The 21932-nt window shown below is 37.1% G+C and overlaps 3 protein-coding genes across 4 annotated transcripts; 1 reads left to right on the plus strand and 2 right to left on the minus strand.

Moving 5' to 3' along the window:
* Window positions 1–653: 653 nt before the first annotated feature.
* Window positions 654–2013, minus strand: LOC130744839 (B3 domain-containing transcription factor VRN1-like). Its single transcript, XM_057596999.1, has 4 exons — window positions 1942–2013; window positions 1386–1740; window positions 1061–1200; window positions 654–890 (listed from the first exon to the last, which is right to left on the minus strand). The coding sequence occupies exons 1-4, from the start codon at window positions 2011–2013 to the stop codon at window positions 654–656; spliced, it is 804 nt and encodes a 267-aa protein (XP_057452982.1).
* Window positions 2014–3046: 1033 nt separating this feature from the next.
* LOC130746432 (protein FLUORESCENT IN BLUE LIGHT, chloroplastic) lies at window positions 3047–5527 on the plus strand. The gene is made up of 5 exons (XM_057599058.1): window positions 3047–3223; window positions 3510–3619; window positions 3887–4052; window positions 4547–4867; window positions 5008–5527. The coding sequence occupies exons 1-5, from the start codon at window positions 3121–3123 to the stop codon at window positions 5208–5210; spliced, it is 903 nt and encodes a 300-aa protein (XP_057455041.1). The 5' UTR covers window positions 3047–3120; the 3' UTR covers window positions 5211–5527.
* A 918-nt stretch (window positions 5528–6445) lies between these two features.
* LOC130746433 (oligouridylate-binding protein 1B-like) lies at window positions 6446–11877 on the minus strand. 2 transcript variants are annotated; one of them, XM_057599060.1, is made up of 12 exons: window positions 11641–11877; window positions 10460–10521; window positions 9807–9909; window positions 9623–9699; window positions 9488–9549; window positions 9285–9372; window positions 9012–9087; window positions 8890–8920; window positions 8464–8583; window positions 8136–8218; window positions 7618–7794; window positions 6446–6960 (listed from the first exon to the last, which is right to left on the minus strand). In XM_057599060.1, exons 1-12 carry the CDS (start codon window positions 11743–11745, stop codon window positions 6691–6693), a joined length of 1254 nt encoding a protein of 417 aa, XP_057455043.1. In that variant the 5' UTR covers window positions 11746–11877; the 3' UTR covers window positions 6446–6690. The 2 variants fall into 2 exon arrangements, with proteins under 2 accessions (XP_057455043.1, XP_057455042.1); XM_057599059.1 differs by having other exon boundaries at window positions 8136–8221; window positions 11641–11876.
* Between the last annotated feature and the right edge of the window lie 10055 nt (window positions 11878–21932).

Consider the following 21932-nt stretch of genomic DNA (forward strand, 5'->3'; position numbering starts at 1 on the left):
TTGGCATGATTGAAGTGGAGAGCAATATAGAGGGTTTGATTGCGCACTTATGTTCGGTAGTATAGGATGGTTTGGGGTTGTAGGTGGCTAGAGTTTCCAATGGAATGGATGGTTGTGGTGACTAGTTGATTTAGGGCAAATGATGGTTAGGGTTTTCGGGGTAAGAGGCGGTTGATGGTATGGATGAATGTGGTGGTTGGTTAATTTGGGACAAAACCGAAGCGTCGGTGAGGGAGAGGGTCTGGTGGCCGGTGGTAGTTAATAGTATAATAAAAAAACATAAACCCTTAAAAAAGTGATTAATTTAAAATTGGTTGCATAAATATGGTGACTTCTAATACATAAATATACAGTTTTAGCTTATGTATTAGCAATAGTTTTTAATAGTCGAAAACATTAATGCTAGCCAAAACCGTCGCTAATGTGTATGTTAATTAGTTGTGTAACATTTTCAAAATTTAATAGGAAAAAACAACTCGGCTTAAATTAATCATGAATCATATAGCTTTATATTACTCCTTCCAAGTATTTTAAAATTAACAACACATAAGTGTCACTTCACCAGTTTAATGAAATTATGAAAATTGTTCTTCATTTCTTCAAAAGAATTTGCAGTAAAAACACAACACCAGCCGGATAAAAAATTGATTGCATCATTTATAAACATGAACTTTAAAAACTGAATCTTCTTTGTTTAACAGTTCAAAGACACAAACATCCCCTGGTAGCAGTTTATTTTCCCTTGCGAATAAGTTCCAACCAGCACAGAAACGACGAGTTGAAGTAGGACCTAGACGACAGAGCAAATTCACATTCCATGAATTTTTTCCATTTTGCAGCCTCACTTGCTTCTTCTTATTCTCAATAACACCTTCCAAATCTGGGACACACTGCATTGTGAATAAAGACAAAACCCAAAAAATTTAGTAATGAAACGAAAATTAAAAACATTACATTAAGTAAAATAAACATGTACTAATTGGAGTTCATATTAAAGATTTGAGGCAATCAAACATAACAACTAAATGATTTAATGTAGGTATTTGGTGTTTAAACCAACCAGGTAATTTTTTGTCAGATTAACATTCTTTATGGAAACTGTGAAAAAAGGACTGTATGAGATGAACTTTTCAGCTACTTCCTTTGCTTTAGCTTCCTTGGGCAAATTCAGTGATGAAGTTCTTTGAGTAGGCTCCTCACCTGTGAAATGCAAAAGGAAAAAAAGAAGTTCTCAAATGATTTCACCATGCATTGACTCTTTTTAGCATATGCCATGGAGGTGATCATAAAACATAAAAGCTTCAAGCATTGAATAGAAAATTTGAAAAGAAGATCCTAGCAAACAACGTCTATTAAAAGAAACAGAAAATTTATGAAATCCATACTTCTCATTTTCTTATGAGGTCGAGGAGATAATAATAGCGATTTTTGTCTAGCATTTTGATCCGAAACCGGTTCATCATCATCGATCTGATCAAGATTTTCAGTATAGTCTATTTCTAGAGCACTCTGGCCAAGTATTATTACATCAAGCTCTGAAGTTCCTGCATATTTAAACACCACCATGTTCCCATAATCAAGAGAGTAATTTTGAGCAAATTTCTTCCAACCTTTTTCGAACCAAACCTCGCCATTCTGTTTTATCCAATAAACTTCCCATTTAGTACTATCCGGAGGCTTGATAAATATTGGATTTGATAAATCACCTTCAAATATCTCTGTAAATTTGTTGGGTATTTTCTGCAAAGATCATGTTGGTATTAATATGTAAAATGTATTCATATGCCACAAATGTAATACTGATCATCTAATTGTGTGTCTCCCTAACCAAATCTCTAGTGCTTATAATTATATATATGTGTGTCTGTGTGTTTTCAACCTAATATCAACATCAAATGTGATACATGGATATATTATAAAAGGCTAAGAAGGAATGCTTACAAGCCTTTCAAGATTAGTTTTAAGAATAATCTTGAAGAAATGGATAGGTAGCATAGCATTTCTCCAAGGCATAACCTCTTAGTTAAGTCTTAATTAACAAATGAATATCAGAGCAAGTGAAGCTATTCATTTATATCCTAATTCTATGTACCTCTTACTAAATTGTCACGGTTATCCCTCTAATAAACTTTTGTGAGCTTTAGTTTCAATCTTTAAATTAACTCCACACTTCTATGATTTTTTCTATCAAATAAAGGCTGGTTTCATCAGATCAAGCTTATCAAAACACATAACGTTAATACTTCTATTGAATAGTGTTTGAATTTTTTCTCAGTTTCTTAATTAAGAGGGATTTAATTTCGGTAACATCATTTATTTTGAGTTACTATATCTTGAACTTTGCAATTAATTTACAGTCTACCGTTCATATTAGTACTAATTAATTGGACCTGAAAATTGAACTCATCATTTGTAACATATTTGGATTTGGATATATACCTCCCCACAAAGCCACTGCTAGTACATTTTTTCAAAGTTACTCCTCCTTCCCCTTCACGTCGGACCCTGTATATGAAGATATCTCAAGGGATTGGTCTCATAAGTGTCAGTGATGAGATATCTTGAGAAAAAAATTACATCTCCTCCCTTTTAATATGATAACTGGGTTTTCAATTACTCAAAATCTTCTAATTAATTCATTAATTACTTTTGATCAGTGTAGACTGATTTAATTTTTAGTACTAAAACATGTATCACAAGAAATAATTTAAATTAAACATGTATAACAACAAATAATTTATACGTCACAATCTTATCATGTTTTATCAATTATCTATATGTTGTATAACATAATTAATTATTTGAATGTATAGAAGTAGATTGATGAATAAACATAATAATACAATGTTAGCATTAGATAAATTTGTAATGTATTATATAAACTTATATTATCATGCTTAATACAACGTACAAGATGAGCGAGATAGACTGAAAATATTCCAAATTATATTAATGAAATAAGTTACTTCAAGAAACCACAAAGGATAAGAATTTAGATAAAGTAAAATAAAAATCCACGTACTCAGACACATAGTAAGTTGTAATCCAGCGACAGCACACAAAACAAAACAGGGATTGCAGCTATCTATCCCAACGTTTATCCTCTCAGCTTCTCTGTAGATGATAGCAATGGCGGTTCTGGTTCGTTGCTCCTGCTTCCTCTCTCGTCCTCACTTCCCTCAACCTCAATTCTCCGCCAACAACACCATGCTCCACCTTCCCGGTCAGTTTTCACCCACCATTTTCTCTCATTTCCTCTTTGTTACTAGGGAAACTATAGTCAAATTGTTAGTATCTTTTTTTTTTTATCAACAACCCCAGATTTTAATTTGGTTATACACTTATACTAACTGATTAAAAGGAATGTTTTTGGAAAAAAAATCATGATTTCAACTTTTGGGTCATTTACTTACTCATTAGCCTAGCTGTGTATCAAAATAATGAAAATGTGTGGTTTAATTTGTAAGACAGTGATACTCACTTGGGATTGAACTTCTTGAATGAATCAGGAAAACTGGCTTGTCTTTCTTTCAAAGCTGACAACTTTGTGCCAATCTTTAAAGATACTTCTGATGGGTCTTCTAAAATTCCAAGTATGCTGCACTGCTCAAAGTGTAAGGTATGATGGTGAGTCACGGTATTCCTACCGCAATGCGCAGCCCTTTGATGTTGTATCATGGTTTATGTACTTGTAAGTTTTATAGTGAAATATGGAAGTTTTATGATCCCTTGTTTAAGCTCCTGCTTTGGAAATTGTTAAGTGTAGGTGTGCTGCCTATAGGTTGTGAAATTGTTCATTTTCAGCTGCTATTCTCCTAGAAAATCATGGTTTTGGCAGATTTTTCTGTAATTTTTCTCTTCTGATTGAATTTGTTTGCTTTGCCAGGAAGATATACACCAAAAGTTTCCGTCATTAACATTTCTTGCAAGCAATATTTTGATGTTCACCATGCCTTCTAAAGCTTTGGCCGAAACATGTGAGGCGGCTGATAACTCTTTTTTCAATATGCCTATACTGCTTGCAGTAGCCCTTATTGGAGCCACAGTAGGAGGTAAGGTACTCTAAGATTTCTTGGACAGTTATATAACTTATATTAGCTCATGACTGTTTCTGAATCCAAGGGTTTGGAGTGTAGAACTTCATTTTGTTGTAATGCATTTTTTTGTAGAATGGATTTTTAGTCCTCAATTCAGTTCATCTGTTATATAATAAACCAGTGGCATATCACTAAAATATATGTTGTCCACACGCTACAACCCAAAATTTTACAATACTATCTCAATTAAATTCAGTCTTTGTTTCTGTAATATGATTGGGTTTTTTTCATCCCTCGCGGCTCCTGAGCTAGATGCAAACTAAATTTAGTAGAAAACCAGAGAATAGAAAGCCAAACACATATACGACAGTTACTGCAATTAATATCTGTCTTCTGTGTATCATAAGTTAAATATCTGTGGCTTTAAAGTGTGGTAGATGCATTTCATATGTATATCTATGGCTAAGGGATACACTGTCTTTTTCCTGAATTCTTCTATCGGATGACAGGGTTGGTTGCTCGACAAAGGAAAGGAGAGTTACAGCGGGTAAATGAGCAACTGCTCCAGATCAATACAGCTTTAAGGAAGCAAGCCAAAATTGAGTCCTATGCCCCTAGCTTGAGTTATGCTCCAATTGGTGCTAGGATACCTGATAATGAAATCATTGTTGACCCAAAGAAGCAGGAGCTAATTTCTAAGTTGAAAAGTGGAAAGAACTTTCTAAGGAATCAACAGCTAGATAAAGCATTCACGGAGTTTAAGATTGCGCTTGAGCTTGCGCAGAATCTGAAGGATCCTATTGAGGAGAAAAAAGCTGCTAGAGGGCTAGGTTTGTCATCTTCCCTATTTTGCTTATTAATATGTGTTTTCTGATAGGCTCCCATACAATTACATTAGCTTTTGTGTGTTATAAATGAGTGAAACTTTTATAAGGAGACCATGAGTACAGTTTAAATATTGCATATACAGGGGCCTCACTACAAAGACAGGGAAAGTACCGAGATGCTATTAAATACCATTCCATGGTTTTGGCCATCTCTGGAAGGGAAGGAGAGGACTCTGGAAACTCAGAAGCTTTTGGGGCAATTGCTGATTGTTACACTGAGCTTGGAGACCTTGAGAAAGCAGGGGAATACTATGACAAGTATATTGCAATGCTGGAAAAGGACTAATCCTGAATGTACAACATTTTTAGAAAGAAGTAATCGGTTAGAACTACTAGAGTTTGCTCATAGCTTGTCATAATCGGTTTCATGCGGATTCCTCCCCCCCCATTTCATTTTTTGAGTTAACTATCTATTTATATTAAGCTATTATTGTGATTGTAGAGTTGATATTACACCTCCTTTAAGGGAGAGGTTAAAATTGAAGGATGGAGATAGTTCTATCTTCAGTCCCTAGTTTGCTGAGAGGGGTATTACTGAAAGATATCACCTATTTTACTTTAGCTGCTGAATGATTTTAATCGCATCCATGGTTCCAAACGTTATATGTGAAACTGGTTTAAATAGTACATTATTGATTTACTTTAGAAAATGTCTCGGGTTTGAATCTTCTAAATAAAAAAAACTCTCAATAGGAGAGTTAACCACACAATAATAGGAATGTTCCCGACTCATGATTGTATCCTATGAAAGATACTTGTGTTAGCCGAGTTCCAAAGGTGGTTCGGCATAGTGTCTTACATATTTGAAAGTACTTCATAGAAATATTTTCAATTCTCAAGTATTTCTTCTATTAAAATGATACATGGCACTGCATTGATAAATCATTAAATTTAAAAGTTTTGTTATATGGTATGAGAATCTATTATGTTATTCCTTCTTTTTGCTCAGATCTTTTTATATTTGATTATTGTAACACCTTTTATTTAACGGAGTAGTTTTGGGCTTTTAGCCTCTTCATTTATTAAAATTAAATTGAGAACGGAAAATGTTCTCCTAGTAGAGACAATGTGTAAGCACCAAGTGATTCCAACATTGTGAAACACATCCTAATAGAAGATGAACTAAAATATGTGACAATTTGGTTCAGTATTGCGCCCCTTAATTTTTTAAGGATGTAGTTGCATTAAAAGCAAAAAGAACCACAAACCTCAAACGTTTGCTCCCTCAAAATGTGTAATCCCACTTTCGCATGCAATGCAACAGATTCTGTAAGTTATAAACAAACACATTGTGGTAGTTTATGAGAAACTCAACAAGATAATTCCAATTGTACGCAAGGAGGTAAGAGTTGGAAATCAATTCAGGACTTCAGTGGAATGTCATTAATATGTTCCCTTTGAATGATTGATTTGACGAGGTCTTTGATTATTCCTAGAGCCACTTAACAGGATGATAATGACCATAACGACACACCCAAATGGGTGAAGGAGGAAGAAAAATATGTCGATAGACATCCTCTCTTATAAGTTATAATCATGGGCACTCACCACTATTGAATAGAAAAACCGCATAAAATACATGATACAGACGCATACAAATGTTCAATCATATTCTCTAAATATGGTGGGGGTAACTACCTCACCACCCTTGAGTAAAAAAAAGAAAGACCTCCCTAGAGTTTAATACCAATCAACAATGTGCACATGGCAGGACATATAGATAGGCAGACATAGCATTAAACCACATCAAGAGAACCTCAGTATAATCACTGGTAGTACATCATTTGCTGTGCAGCTGCAACATTCTGGAACCCACCATCATATATCGCCTGGCTCGCTCCAATTGCTGCCTGTTTAAGAGGGTGCTGCCCTTGGGGGTGCATCAAGGCATGGACACCACCCATCTTGCTCATTGCTAGCTGTCGCTCATACGCCAGAAGATCAGTCGCAGAGAAGCCAGGCAGAGTTGCAGGAGCAGGTGGGGGAAGAGGATTTGAAGCAGTTCCAGGTGGAGTGGGCTTGCTGCCCCATGAGCACTATATTTAACATATAACTGCAGTTAGAATTACAGTCCAACAGATAGCCTATGGAAATAAAATTTTGCACGTGATAGAAATGAATAGGAGTGGATATACGAAGAATATTGTGAAGATAGAAACAAATAATATAAATGAGTGAAAAAAAAAACAGTTCAAAGGAAATGAACTATTAAAAACAGATTGAGCATCATAGCTCCCAATATTTAACAAAATACTATGCAAGAATCCATAATATACAACAAGGCAACGCCAGAATCTCAAATGTGCTCACCCACCAGTTCAAATTCAATAGTAGAAAAAGGAGCATATAAACCAAGAAAAAGAATTGCTTTCAAATACACAATGACACTGCACAAATTTCAAACCCCTTCTCTAGTGGTAAGATTAAAGCTGAAAATTATAGCATGAGTAGCATACCAACCACCAATCAAACTTTCGTTCTTATATATTCCACCTACTGAGCACAAGTGATGAAAAACAGAAAAAAGCCAACACCGCAACACCCAACCTTCCCCCAAACAACAAAACAAAACAAGAAGTGCTGACAGCTCTTAAGTCCAGAGCCAGGGAAAATACAACAACAATATTAATCACAAGAAAGAATAGATACATTATGTAGTTATTAACGATCACATCAGAAGGTGAAAGCCACACCTTAATTTGTTTGCCACAGAGAATAGACTGAGTATTCCCCATCTGAATAGCTAGAGCTGCTTCAGCATGAGTACTGTACCTCACAAAACCAAACCCTTTGTCACGCTGGACACGAACCTCCTCTACTACTCCAGCTCCAAGAGCATGGAAGTGGCGATGGAGATCGAGCTGTGTTGCCTGCAGAATCACCAAAAGGTAATGATGATTAAAATAACAACGGAAATTTCAGCAGGATTAAAAAATACAGCTAACAAATAAACATGGCATATTTTATTCTATCAGAAGATTTTTTTTGAAGCAAAAGTACTCTTAGATCTCTAACCAAATGGCCAAAGAGAGGAAGAGAATTAAACAATAAGATAAACGAGGTAAAGTTTCAGCAACGGAAATATTAGTTGTGGACTACAAATTAGTCACAATCGCATCACAATAAGGTTGAAAATTTTTCATCAGAGTAGCGGTTGCTTTTTTTTCTTACCCCCAAAAATTGAAATATAGAGATAAAGAAAGTTTCTTACCTCTGAACCAAGGTTACCCACATAAACAGTAGTATATTGAGGATTGTTCTCAGGAGCATCACTGTTAGATATTTCTTTACCATCTTCTGTCCAAGGATAAAATATGTTCGTTAGTTCCATCTGTTGACTAGGAAAACAGAATACTTTGCAAACTGAAAGACTTTTACAAGTTCAATCGTCTATAATTCTTTATGGATCAAAAGATAAAAAATGGTGACAGAACATTTGAAGCACTCGGATCCACCTTTAAATCAAGAATTATAGAAGCTAAATGTTTAAATTAACCATATCCACAGTCATTTCAGGAACTACAGTACAATCTACTAACCAGATGAACCATTAGTTAGTTCTACCACACTTTTGGTGTCTGAGTTTTGCTTTTCTTCATTGCCACCAGCACCTTTTGTTGCCCAATTGCAGCGTATTTGTCTACTTCCAAGCCACTTTCCTGAAAGAAAAAGGCAGGGCATCGTTACGCCTTGATCATACAGGAAGTACAGAAGGACAGGAAAAAAAACATGAGCCTCCTAGAATCAATTTGAATTGCATACATTGGAGGTGAAACTTCCCGAGAAGTCTATAGGACAATATTTCATTTTGAATCTTAAAGTAACTAAGCAACATATAAAGCTAACATCAATAAGAGACTATTTTTGTTTCAACTGACATCAAGTAAGAAAGATCTTTGGCATTAAATAATTTTGATAAAGTGGCTCAAAGCTAAAAGGTTGGTAAGCCAGGACAAGTTTCTTACCAGTCAAATCATTAATAGCACTTTGTGCGTCCTGCAAGAAAGTCCAGGAATATTGAAGTCAAAAACATCATAGAGAGCACTTAAACAGCCAACAAAAAAAGCTTTTTAAAACAAAATTAGACCTGTTGACTACGAAATGAAACAAATCCAAATCCCCTCGAACGCCCAGTCTTCTGATCCCACATAACCCTTGCATCACTGTAGCGTCAGAAAGATAAATTTGGTTAACCATGCAAAGTCACCCAGAAAATGACAGCATGCAATGTATACTTATCACACGAGGTAGCACAAACATTTTTCCTCCATTTCGAGAAATGAAGATTAATCCAATTCCAAATGCAAAAAATGGGTAAAATAGCTGTTTTACAGAGAAATCATAAGAGAATGAAACTTACGAACAACTGGGGTAGACAGAAAAGCATGCAAACAGCGTAGCATCAGTAACCTCAGGACTAAGATCACCAACAAATATGTTGTAGTGTCCTGCAAATTGAAGTAATATACATTATCATAGTATCTTTGTTAAAAATTCCTAAAGGGCCACAAGCCACAAATTTTGTTCAAACATAAATATCTATATATCTAACTCTGGACCAACCTGATGTATCTTCTCTCTGACCACTAGCATATGCCCAGTTAACTTTGATGGGCTGCCCAAATCTGTAAAGTATTGAATTAAAATTTGAGTACAAATCAAAACCAATCTAACACAGTTGAAAAGAAATGCCCTTACAGATGCCTCCCATTGAGAGTTAATATGGCAAGAGCAGCAGATCTACGATCGAAGTAATGAATGAATCCATAGGATGACTGCATAACAGAGGCACAAGATGTTAAATATAAATCTCCAGTTTCAGCTAGCACTTTAAGTTAATAAATTATAACCAGACCAAGACATAACCATATTAGAGACATACCTTCTCCTTTCTGAAAAGTTTACAACCTTCAACAGGGCCTGTACCTGCAAAAACTTCTTGCAAAAGCAGCTCAGTTACCTGTGTGTGGATGTTCCCCACATACCTGCATTTTATTAAAGAAAAAGAAGCTACAATTTAAAAAAAGAAGACAAGAAACAAAAAAATAATTAGGGTACAAACACTGAAAGTCACAAAAGCAAGATGTAACAGACATGTAATGTTTTGGTGCAACAGAATTGGCTGTAAGCATGACAATATATCTACTTAAGTAAGATACCAAAGATCAACAACTCAAATGCATTTAATGCCTATTGATATTAGAAAAAAGAGAAAATAAATAAAGAGATTAATTTCTATGCACTGACGGTGTAAAAAGTTTTACACCATCATTCAATCACAACCTTCTATTTTCTATTTTAGATATTATTAAATTCAAAATTAATTGTGAGAAAACAAAATGGAGGGATGTGATTGAATGATGGTGTAAAACTTATTTACACCGTCGGTGCATAGAAATTAATCTCATAAATAAATGGTAAAATTAATGTAAAAGTGCCTAAACATGTTTAAATCACAAACTTAAAGCAAGCAGAGAAATATGAGATTTAAAATAGAAAAGTAAAAGATAAAAAAATGTCTAGACAAACACTCACACACTGCGGCAAGTACTTGGATCAAAACCAGGAGGCAGATTTCCACTTGGGATTGGTTCAATCTGCAAAAATCAAAATGTGAAAAAGAAAATAAAATAAAGGAAAAGGGGGCAAATCAAGGTAGAGAAATTGTATTGTATCTACCAATACACTATACAGTGGCATGAAATACATTTACTAGGGTGGATGGGGAGGAAGAAAGATACAACCCAAACAATGCAAAACAAAAATGCATACAAGTGTTCAGCCTAACAGAAGTTGTTGAAAATGAATTCTGCCCACCCTTCACTTCTAAAACATGAGCAAACTACAAATTAAACTGAAGCAGTGAGGGAAACAGAAAATCCTATAAGACTTCTGCATCAAACACACCAGACTATAACTCCTAACATGTAGATTCCTTTCCCAACCAAACCTCCAGGAAAACGATACAGCTTAAGAAATTGCAAACTCATACAACCACAATTCTCTTCCACAACTTAACTCCAAAGCAGAAAAGGCAACATAAGAGGAAAAGAAGTAGCATTAGTAATATACTTTCCTAGTTTAGATTAATGCTATATTCAAACTACTTAAGACACTATGAGAGGGCCTATGTGTCATTACTTCAAAGCTTGGTTCACAGTTATAAATGGCTTAACATAATTTTAAAGCCATTAACCACTGCAAAAAGCCAAAACAGAAGCACAAGATTTTTCACAATGCAGAAAAATTCAAGTAGATGCCTTCAAAAGAAAAATGCAACCCAAAACATCCACTTAACAAAAACACATGCTTTTGTGGCGAAACCGACCGAAAATTTACAGGTACAGTGATAACAAAACACAGAACCATGCCTCACCATAACTAATAAAAGCTACAATCTAACCTAAAAATTCAATCTTTCCACAAAACCAAACACCAAAACACATAGATATCAACCAAAAACTAAAAAATCAGCAGAAACAAACCATTTCAAAACCCGAATAAATAAAAAATTCCCCACCAGAAAACAAAAATCAAACACACACCCAGTTCCTAATTTTCCTAAAAGTTTGCATTTTTGCAACAAACCCTATGATTTCCAGTCAAACCCAGATAGACAAAAGGCAAGGCATGAAGATCAACACCACCGGAGAACGAGAAAACAGAAGAAGATCGAAGAAACAATGGGAAATGAGTGAGGGAGGGAAATTTTTTACCTGAGGAGGAGCAAGGAGACCAGGGTGGTAGAGAGATTGCTGTTGGAGAAGCGCTTGCTGCATAAGAGCTTGCTGTTGCTGCTGCTTCAACCTGTGATTCTGCATTTTCCTGCTTGTTGTGTTTGATTTTCCAGGAAAATGGGTTTGGTTGGAGATTAGGGTTCAAAGGGTCCCCAAACACAATGACCCTCTCAGAGCAGAGCCTCAGAGAAAACCAGAGGACTCCACGCAAAACCCCTTTGTCACTATTTATAAAAGAAACTAAGAAAGTGGTTTTTTTTCTTCTATATTTTAAATGATAATCTCACACTGTACTTGTGTTTTTTTTATTAATTTATTTGTTTTGGTCAAATCATGGTGTTCTTGTGAATTCTGCACATCTCATCACAATGTTCTACCAAATGACTTTTGTATGTGTTTGAGCATAAATTCAAATGGAAAACTGAAAACATCACAATTCACAATGGTATGGTGTAAAAGTTATCTTAAAAATAACTATCTTTTGTGATCTATGAGAGGGTTGTTCTCATAAATTCTTCTATTAATAATAACTATCTTTTGTTCTCAAAAAAAATGGTGTAAAAGTTACAAAACTCTTTCACTTTAAATGAATACATGGATGTGCATTCTAAGTGAGCAATTATAATCAACTTTACCATTCAACTTTTCCATTTTTCAATTATTTGAACTATATAGTAAACAATGATAATCATAATTTATAAACATATTTACTATATTAGTAGTATAATTTATGAATGTTATTATTCTTTTTTACAAAGAGAGGTTAAGAAACCCCAAGCACAAGCCTAACCAGGAGCAGCCACATACGACTAGGAAACCTCAGGACCCTTGTCCTTCTTTAAAAGATAATGGCATTCTCCAAAGGGAGCTTCAAACCAGTGCGTCCCATACGACAAGCTCAGACCAACCTTCGCGACGAAGTCTGCCAAGGTCAGTGGCGGAGCCAAGGGGGTGCTTCCCGTGGCTTAGTCACCCCCAAGTTCCCACTAGACTTGATGACATGGAAATGTATAATACGAAGGGAATGACTAACACATTAAAGCCTAGAGACCTTGACTTGTATTTTGCTCCCCTGTTTGGGAACGTTTACTCCTCTGTTTTTTCTCCCAACTTTTACTATTTCATGTACTTCTCTTTTTCTCTCGTTTTTTCTTTTTGTTTGGCCTTGGCCTCTTGTTTTTTTTATGATTGTATACCCATACATTTTTATTAGAGTAAAGTACCTGCCTATCAAAAAAAAAAATTAGAGTAAAGTACCAATATTAAAATTTAAGTAGAGTAACATATTAATGGTGATTAGGCATTGTAGAGGTATAGTCGTATAGGGCAGCGCTTTATAAAATAATTAAAAATAATATAGTAATATAAGATAGTTACATAAATCTCTTATAAATAAGATAAAACTTTTATATTTCCACTTCACAAATGAAATGGGTATGTAAAAAAATAATTGAAAGTTTCTCTTATTTCAATGACAATAGTTTAGAAAAGTGAAAGTCTGAGAGCTAGGTTTTTTTGTTTTGGGTAAGCCAAATTTGATTTAATAGGCACAAGAGGTGCCACCCACACACATACACACATCTGTATTATTGGTGATGTTTAGTTTTTTCTTTTTATGATATTCAATCTTAGCCCCCCTAGAGACGAATTCCTGCCTCCGCCCCTGGCCAAGGTGTTGGCCTCTTTAGGAGCATGTTGAAGGTGAAGACTGCCATGAGCATCACGCATCATGAGAATCTCACACGCAATATGTTCATATTGATGACCCCTAACCTCGCCGCTATCTAGGAGGGAAACAACCTCCATTGAGTCAATCTCCAAGATTACTCGCGACAGGTCAAGGCCCATAACCATCTCTACCGCTATCGTCACTGCCATTAGCTCAACAAAGAACACATTCATAGGGTCTGTGCATAGACAGAATTTTCCGGAGAAAACACCCAAACTACCTCATCCTTGTCTCCACTCTCATAGGGTCTGTGCATAGACATAATTTCCTGGAGAAAATGCCTTGGCACAAAACGCTCAAACAAGTACAGTCTCCAGCCTCGCTGATCATCGTAGAAGCTTGAAATTGGGAGATGCAGCAGCTCGTTGGGTATTGGTTGCGTTACCACCTGACTCAAACGATGACATGAGTGCAACCATTGATCCTCCTAGAAGTGAATCCTCGTGCCATCACCCAACTTCCAGCGCCATCTAGACTCTAGGTCTCCCCAAGTCTGCTTGATCCCCTTCCACATGAGCGATTCTCGACCGCACTTCTTCACCACTGGGATAGAGTCATTGTCACAGACATATTTACCTCTAATGACTCTCGCCCAAAGCGACCCTGGCTTGTTAATCAACCCTCACCTTATCTTCATCACCAAAGCACGATTGAAATCGTAGGAGCGTTGAAAGCCTAGACCTCCATGGGACTTGGGCCTGCAAATATTATCCCATTTGATCTGGCTCACCTTCCTAGCTCCATGCTCCGCTCCCCAAACAAAGCCTCTCTGAAGCTGATCGAGCTTGTCACAAACCCCTTTAGGCATCAACATCGTCTACATACAGTAGGAAGGTAGAGTCGCCACCACTGATTTGGCTAGTGTAATCCTCCCAGCAAGGCTAAGTGTGGAAGCCTTCCAAGACGAAAGCTTTTTCTGAGACCTCTCCAAGATGAAGTCATAAGTTGCTCGATTTGGAGTTCTATGAAGAAGGGGAACCCCGAGATATTTCCCCCAATCAGTAGTTAAACGAATACCAGCCACCCTGCTAATATTAGAAGCTTCTTGCCTACTCACATTCTCAGAAAACCAAGATTCGGGACTTATCCTTACTCACATTTTGCCCTGACGATAGACAAAACTCATATAGGCAACTCATCATCAGCTGCATCTGGCCCTCATAAGCTTATCCGAAAAAGCAGAAGATCATCAACAAAGAAAATATGACTAATCAAAGGACCTCCCCTTGAAAGCTGAACGAGTTTCCAATGAGCAGACTCCACTTCCCTCTTAATTCTATGGGCCAACCTCTCAATACACATGACAAAAAGATAAGGTGAAATAGGATCACCTTGTATAATGCCTCTAGTAGGGGTAAAACTCTCAGCTTTACCACCATTAAAAAGAACTTGGAAGGAGCTCAAAGACACACAACTAATGATCAGATCACAGAAGCTACGACTCAACCCTAATTCCAACAAAGTCTTGTAGAGGAAATTCCAGTCCAGCTGGTCATATGCCTTCTCTAGGTCTATCTTCATAGCAATCCACCCTTTTTTTTCTCTTTAGGTAGTGCATGGAGTGAAATACCTCCTGAGCAATGACTATATTATCATAACTATGTCTTCCATGAATAAAGCTGCATTGATTAGGGGCCACCGGTTTATGTAACACCCCTTTAATTCTGTTAGTTATAGCCTTTGTTATAGTCTTGTACACCACATTACAGAGACTTATAGGCCTATAATGAGAAGTAAAGCTAGGCCTATCCAATTTAGGAATAAGCACTATAAGAGTATCATTTATCTCCTTTACCTTGGACAGATTTTTAACGCAATCCTGAGTCATTATGACTACAGAATCTCCCACCACATCCCACTGCGATTGGAAGAAAAGAGGATTCAGTCCATCAAGGTCAGGTGCTTTTAGAGCACCCATACCAAACATTGCATGCTTGATCTCTTCAGGGTCTAGAGGTTTTTCAATCTCCACAATCTCCTCTGCTAGCAATCTTGGAAACGCATTACACACCTAGTTGGCATCCCCCTCACGCGAGCTAGTATACAGCTTCGTAAAAAACTCCACAACCATTGACTTGAGTTGTTCCACATCTGTAACCATGGAGCCATCATCCCTCGATAACATCTTAATTATGTTCCTCTTTCGCTTGATCATAGTTGATGTGTGGAAATACCGCGTGTTCTTGTCTCCGTGTTCAAGCCAGTTAACACGAGCCTTTTGTTCCCACAAAAGTTCTTCTTGGATTAACACCTTTTGGTACTCATCCCAGAGGCGTTTTTGAAGTTTCTCCAAGTAGGCGTTCTTCCTCCTCCATCACCAAGAACAGAAATCCACACTAGAACCAAACTCGTCCCCATCTCCGACCCAGAACCACCGCCCCAAGCTGCGAATCACCGCTACATGAACCCAGAATTACAAGCTTGCCGCTCTCGATCCCATTCACTTTGCTCCACCATCTCTTTTTCTGCCATATCACTTTCTCTTCTTCTTTTTCAGACACAAGAGGGACTAAAGGTTAGATTTTTATCAACAATGAAGAAGGGAAGAAAAGGAGGAATGTGAAGAACATGTTCCATTTGCAAGAGCCATGGATCTGGAGAAAACCCTCACCAATTCGCAAGAAGGAATATGAAGAACGTGAGAGGGATGAAGAGGTTGAAGAGCGTGACTCAGATCTGGAGAAAACCCTCACAAATTTTTTTAATTTAATTTCCATGGCTGATATGAATTTTGGGCCAATGTGGAGAGAGTGTTTTGGTGGCTTTGAAAAGGGAGTGGTGACCGGCAGGAAGAAAAAGAAGAGGAAGAAGAAGAAGAGGAAGAAGGAGAAGGAGAAGGAGAAGGCGAAGGTGAAGGTGAAAGCGAAAGAGGAGGAGGAGGAGGAGGAGGAGGAGAAGAAGAAGAGTGTGGCGGTCTGACGCTTGACTGGTGGTGGTGCGCTGGAGAGAGGAGTAGAAGAAGAAGAAGAAAAAGGGAGTGGTATTGGTGAGGTGGTGGTGTTGTCGACAGGTGAAGAAGAGGATTGAAGAAGATGGAAAGTTAAAAGAAAATTAAAATCAAAAGAAGGAAAAAGAATAAATCCACGTGGAAATTGTGATTGTGTAAAAAATGAATCACATAAGCATGAAATACGGGTAGGGACCCAATTAGATTGAAAAAAATTCCAGGGATCCCAAATCAGGAAAAAAAAATTCAAGGACTTATTTTCATACTTCATACAATTTCAAGGACCTCCAGAGTATTTAAGTCATTTATAAAACTTAAAAGTGGCAACTTCGACAAGTGTCACCCCTCATTCTATGACTTTCTTCATAAGTTTTGTTGTTCCTTTTTTCATGGTTGTCTGCATTTTAGCTAAGGTATACTTGTCTGTGCCAACTTGTCGGACACGATGTTGTAACATCTTGACTATGACATGTATCCCTGCGGATCTGATATGAGTTGGCTGAGTTTTCTGTGAAGTTGTGCTTTGATTACGTGGTATTCAAGCTAGGGTTGTTGAAGAAGCTTCTGTGTGCTATCTGGAATATATTATAGTGGAATCAAATCTGCTGAAGAGGATTTGATTTGGTTTAAATTGTGAAAGTTGTTATCTTTTGTTCAAATCTTATTTGATAAGATTTGTTACTAGTTTAAAAAGATTTGTTCCAGATATGTTTTGTGGACTCTATTTTGTGCAAGCCCATTGAAGATCAAGGCGTGCTGAAGAACTTCTATTTAAGGAGGCTTAACCCTAGTTGTTAAGTGTGCATTGGGCACCCAAGGATGGTGTTTTAGGGTTTGTGTTTGTGAGTCCTTGTTCTGTGATTTTGTACACCACTCTACTGCCTTCATTGATAAATCATATGGCTTAGAGTTGGTTTGTTTTAGTTGAGTTGTAATCTCTTCAATTGTTGTTTGATCATGAGATCTGTCTTTACTCTTGTTGTGAGTTGTTAAATCACTGTGGCAGTGATTGAGAGAAAGTGAGAGGGGGTTCTCATACTTAGGGGGAGACCTAAGTAATAAACCACGAGTAGGAATAGGTAGAAAGACTGGGAACTGGGGCAGTTCTGTTAAGACCTTTTTGTACTTGATTCTCTATAATAGTGGATTATCTTTCTCGGGCTGAAGCCCTCCAGAAGTAGGTGATGTTGCACCGAACTGGGTTACCAATCCTCTTTATTCTTTATTGTTTTTGCTCGTTCAATACTGTGCTTCACTTCTGCTATTATCTGCTGTTATCTACTGTACGTTGTGCCAGATGTCCTAGACATTTGGTTCGACATATGTCCTGTGCAAGAACCAGAATTTCAAGTTTTTTCTCTCATACTATAATTAGTAGGTGGATTTTCTCATATTTATATTTTCAGAATTTGTAGTAATTTAAATATTAAATAATTCCATTTTTTAAAATAATTAATATATTAATATTACATTTAATAGTTATTCATGACATTAGAATAATTAACAAAAGTCAGTTATGACTTTTTTTTGAAAACAACTATTGTATTTACTTGACATTTAAGACCCGTTTGGTGGTCAAGACAGAATATGATATGTGAACAGGATAGCAACATGATATGATAAGAGCATGATAGACTCTTATCCTATCATGTGCTTGAGGTGCACATGATAAGGACAAAATATGATAAGAAAAATGTATCAAATTTATATTGGAGTAAAAAATACATTTAAAAATTGATCATTCTATTAAATTCATTTTTTTATAAACTTTCATGAATGAGTGTATATTTTAAAATAACTAAAATTAATTTAAATTTATTAATGAGTCTATTTTATTGTTTTGAAGATAACATATATTTTAAATAAAATTATGCAATTAACCAATTGGTTTTCACTTAGTTGTGACACGTGATAATTAACAATAAAAGTTAACTAAATTAAGAATATTATTATTTCAAAAGTACTTTATATTTAAATTATAAATTTATATAAGTAGATAAATAATTTTAAATAATAGGAGATGAAAATAGAAAATTAGTCTATTACTATTAAAAATCAATATTTGTAACCAATTGGTTTTCACTTAATTGTGACACGTGATAAATAATAAAAATTAACTAAATTAAAAATATAATTATTTCGAAAGTAATTTATATTTAAATTAATATATAAGTAGATAAATAATTTTTAAATAATAGGAGATGAAAATATTAAATTAGTTTATTACTATTAATAAATCAAGAATTGTGGAAAGAATATAGAGCAGAGGAGGCGGCTTGGATCCAGAAGTCGAGACTTCGCTGGGCAAAGGAGGGTGATAGAAACACGCGGTTCTACCATAGGGTTTGTAAAACAAGAACAGCAAAGAAAAGCATTAAACAACTACGCCTTGGAAATGAGATTCTAGAGGACCCTTTGCAAATTAAAGAAGCGGTGAAATCTCATTTTGAGAGTTTCTTTGCTCATATGCCTGCTGAGCGTCCAAGAGTGCATTGTGCTAACATGGCAACGTTGGATGATGAGTCTAACCTGTTTTTAGATGCAGAGTTTACTACCGAGGAAGTTTTGGAAGCAATTAAGAGTTGTGATGCTACAAAGGCGCCGGGGCCGGATGGATTTACTATGGCTTTCTTTAAGCAATTCTGGGTAGTGATTAAGGATGACTTAATGAGGTTTTTTGCTGAATTCCACAGGAATGGAAAATTGGTTAAAGGATTGAATGCGGCTTTCATTGCATTGATACCAAAAGGGGACAGCCAGGAGTCGTTGAATGATTATAGACCAATCAGTCTGATTGGCGGGGTTTATAAGCTCTTGGCTAAAGTTCTAGCAAACAGGCTACGGGAGGTCATGCCAGCTCTTCTCACATCAAATCAGTTCGCATTCACAAAAGGAAGACAAATTGTGGATTGTTGTTTGATTGCTCATGAGGTTGTTGATACTTTGAAAATGAAGGGGGGTGGTGGTTTCCTAATGAAGGTAGATTTCGCCAAAGCATACGATAACATAGAATGGGGTTTCTTACAAGATATGTTACAAGAAATGGGGTTTGGGGTTAGATGGTGTGAATGGATTCGGAGCTGTGTGTCAACAGCAACATTAGCAGTTTTAGTGAATGGGTCACCTACAGAATTTTTTCAAGTTAAGAAAGGTCTGAGGCAAGGAGATCCGTTGTCCCCACTGCTGTTTAATTTGTGTGTCAATGCCATGTCTTGTATGCTGAATCAACTAATGGAGGGAGATTTTTCGTGTGGCGTGAATATAGGCGGTTGATGCTTTACTGTTTTGTGAATGTGATTTGCTGCAAGTGAGGAGAATCACCTTCAGTTCGCGGATGATGCTTTACTGTTTTGTGAATGTGATTTGCAGCAAGTGAGGAGAATCGCAATGGTAATGGAAGTGTTCTTGCTAGTCTCGGGATTGAAAGTGAATTTTCAAAAATCATCTTTGATTGGGGTAAACGTCTCCAGTGAGTTAGAAATCCAAGCTGCAACTGTTTTGGGATTCAAGAGGGAACAATTACCAATCGTTTATCTTGGACTGCCTCTTGGGGGAAGACCACGAAGGGTTAATTTCTGGAAACCAGTGCTGGAGACAATGGATGATCGCCTGGCGAGCTGGAACTCTAAATTTCTTTCGATGAGTGGTCGAGTTGTGATGCTTAGAGCGGTGATCAGCGCTTTACCGTTATACTATATGTCGGTTTTCAAGGCCCCTATAGGTGTAATCAAGGAGATGAAGATAAAGATGAGGCATTTTTTATGGGGGGGAGGGCAGAAGATGTAAGGAAAATATCATGGGTGGGCTGCGAGGATATCTGCAAAAGTCATAGGTTTGGGGGTTTGGGAGTAGGATTCCTGGGGTGGAAAAATAAGGCTCTACTGCTTAAATGGATGTGGAGATTCGGTAGGGAGAAAGGGGCCCTATGGAGGAGAATAATCTGTTTGAAATATGGGCTAAATTTGAATTGCATAATGCCTCATTTTGAGGGGATGAGAATGAATGTTGGGTCTTGTATAGTACAGGATTTAATGGTGCTATGGCGAGAACAAAGTCCAGTGGTTACTGAATTTATTAATGGGTTGGCTTGCAGAATAGGTGATGGTCGGGGTGTGAGGTTCTGGACTGATGTGTGGTGTGGAGAGGTGTCATTGCAGATCGCATTTCCGAGGGTGTTTGCAGTATCTTCAAACAAACAAGCCTTGGTAGGAGAGGTGGGGCGACGAGATGGAAATAGGTGGGTATGGGAGCTTGATTTTCGAAGGTCATTTTTTGATTGGGAATTGGAACAGTATAATACATTCTTCAAGAACATTCAAGATATGATTTACAAGCATGGACCTGACAAGCTGTTGTGGAGAGGTGAAACAATGGGTGAATTTTCGGTGAAAGCATTGTGTGGCAGTTTGGAAGATAAATTGTTTAGTGAGCCAGAATGGGTGGTGCCAAGTCTGACTCGAAAGTTGGTGCCTGCAAAAGTGACAACTTTTATGTGGCAACTGGAAAAGGACAAGGTGGCGTCGAAGGCTAATCTGCTGGTTAGAGGAATTAATCTCCCGGATGAGGGACTTTGTGGTGTGTGCCACTCTGCCATAGAGACCTCCTCACATCTATCTCTCCACTGTCCAGTAGTTTGGGGATTGTGGTGTAAAGTTTTACAGAGGGAGGGAGTTATTTGGGTAGTGCCTCATATGATGAAGGATCTTTTGAGCATGTAGGCAGAATTGAGGTGTGCTTCAGATCGTGTGATGTGGGACATGATCCCTTATGCGTTGTGCTGGTCAACCTGGCTGGAACGGAATGGGTTGATATTCAATGACAAGGGTTTCAGTGCTGATTCGGTGTGGGATATGCATTCTACTCGCATCGCATGGTGGGTAAAATCTTGGTGGTGGAAATGTCCATACAGTGTTATGCAGTTTGCAACTGGTTTTCAGCATATTGCACTTCCAAAAAAAGATAAGGATCGAGGGGATGTGCAATGGGAACCACCGGTAGAGCCTTTTCTAAAATTTAATGTTGACGGTTCATCATTGGGGACTCCGGGAAAGAGCGGAGTGGGGGGTGTTTTGAGAAATTGTCGTGGTGAAGCTGTAGGTTTCTTTGCTTTGGAGATAGGAATCATGTGGGTTTATGAAGAGGAAGTTCATGCCATATACCACGCTTTGATATTCTGTAAACAGTTTAATTTCTCTCCAATAATCATAGAAAGTGACTGTAAGGTGGCTGTAGGATGGGTACAAAATGAGGGTAGAAGGCCTTGGAGACTGCTTCATTTACTGGACAGAATTGATATCCTGCTATCTGAGGTGAACTGCAAGGAAATAAGGCATGTACGGCGTGAGGGAAATGAAGAGGCAGACTTTTTGGCTAAGAGTGGACGGGATGGGGAGATTTTGCTTTGGCAGATTTGTGACTGATGAAGGAGGCACATGAATGGATACTGCTGACTTTTGAGGACTTTGTGAACTATTCTGGTAAATCTGCATGATGATGTTTTGATAAATATGGTCTGTTTATTCAAAAGTGTTAAATGGTTTTTTGCTTTCAAATGAGCTACGTTGGTTTCCTTGGGGAGGCATGTGGGCAAATGGA

This window comes from Lotus japonicus, chromosome 3, assembly GCF_012489685.1.
Source record: "Lotus japonicus ecotype B-129 chromosome 3, LjGifu_v1.2".
Taxonomy (NCBI): domain Eukaryota; kingdom Viridiplantae; phylum Streptophyta; class Magnoliopsida; order Fabales; family Fabaceae; genus Lotus; species Lotus japonicus.

What these genes read in the sequence shown, in the direction of transcription:
- LOC130744839 (XM_057596999.1), bottom strand. Translation starts at nt 2,013, where the DNA reads ATGCCTTGGAGAAATGCTATGCTACCTATCCATTTCTTCAAGATTATT. An exon ending in AAACTAATCTTGAAAGGCTT is followed by an intron (nt 1,741 to 1,941) that starts GTAAGCATTCCT and finishes TGATCTTTGCAG; the next exon opens with AAAATACCCAACAAATTTAC. An exon ending in ACCTCATAAGAAAATGAGAA is followed by an intron (nt 1,201 to 1,385) that starts GTATGGATTTCA and finishes TGCATTTCACAG; the next exon opens with GTGAGGAGCCTACTCAAAGA.
- LOC130746432 (XM_057599058.1), top strand. Translation starts at nt 3,121, where the DNA reads ATGATAGCAATGGCGGTTCTGGTTCGTTGCTCCTGCTTCCTCTCTCGT. An exon ending in TGCACTGCTCAAAGTGTAAG is followed by an intron (nt 3,620 to 3,886) that starts GTATGATGGTGA and finishes TTGCTTTGCCAG; the next exon opens with GAAGATATACACCAAAAGTT. An exon ending in TATTGGAGCCACAGTAGGAG is followed by an intron (nt 4,053 to 4,546) that starts GTAAGGTACTCT and finishes ATCGGATGACAG; the next exon opens with GGTTGGTTGCTCGACAAAGG.
- LOC130746433 (XM_057599059.1), bottom strand. Translation starts at nt 11,745, where the DNA reads ATGCAGAATCACAGGTTGAAGCAGCAGCAACAGCAAGCTCTTATGCAG. An exon ending in CCAAGTACTTGCCGCAGTGT is followed by an intron (nt 9,910 to 10,459) that starts GTGAGTGTTTGT and finishes AATAAAATGCAG; the next exon opens with GTATGTGGGGAACATCCACA. An exon ending in TCTGTGGCAAACAAATTAAG is followed by an intron (nt 6,961 to 7,617) that starts GTGTGGCTTTCA and finishes TGTTAAATATAG; the next exon opens with TGCTCATGGGGCAGCAAGCC.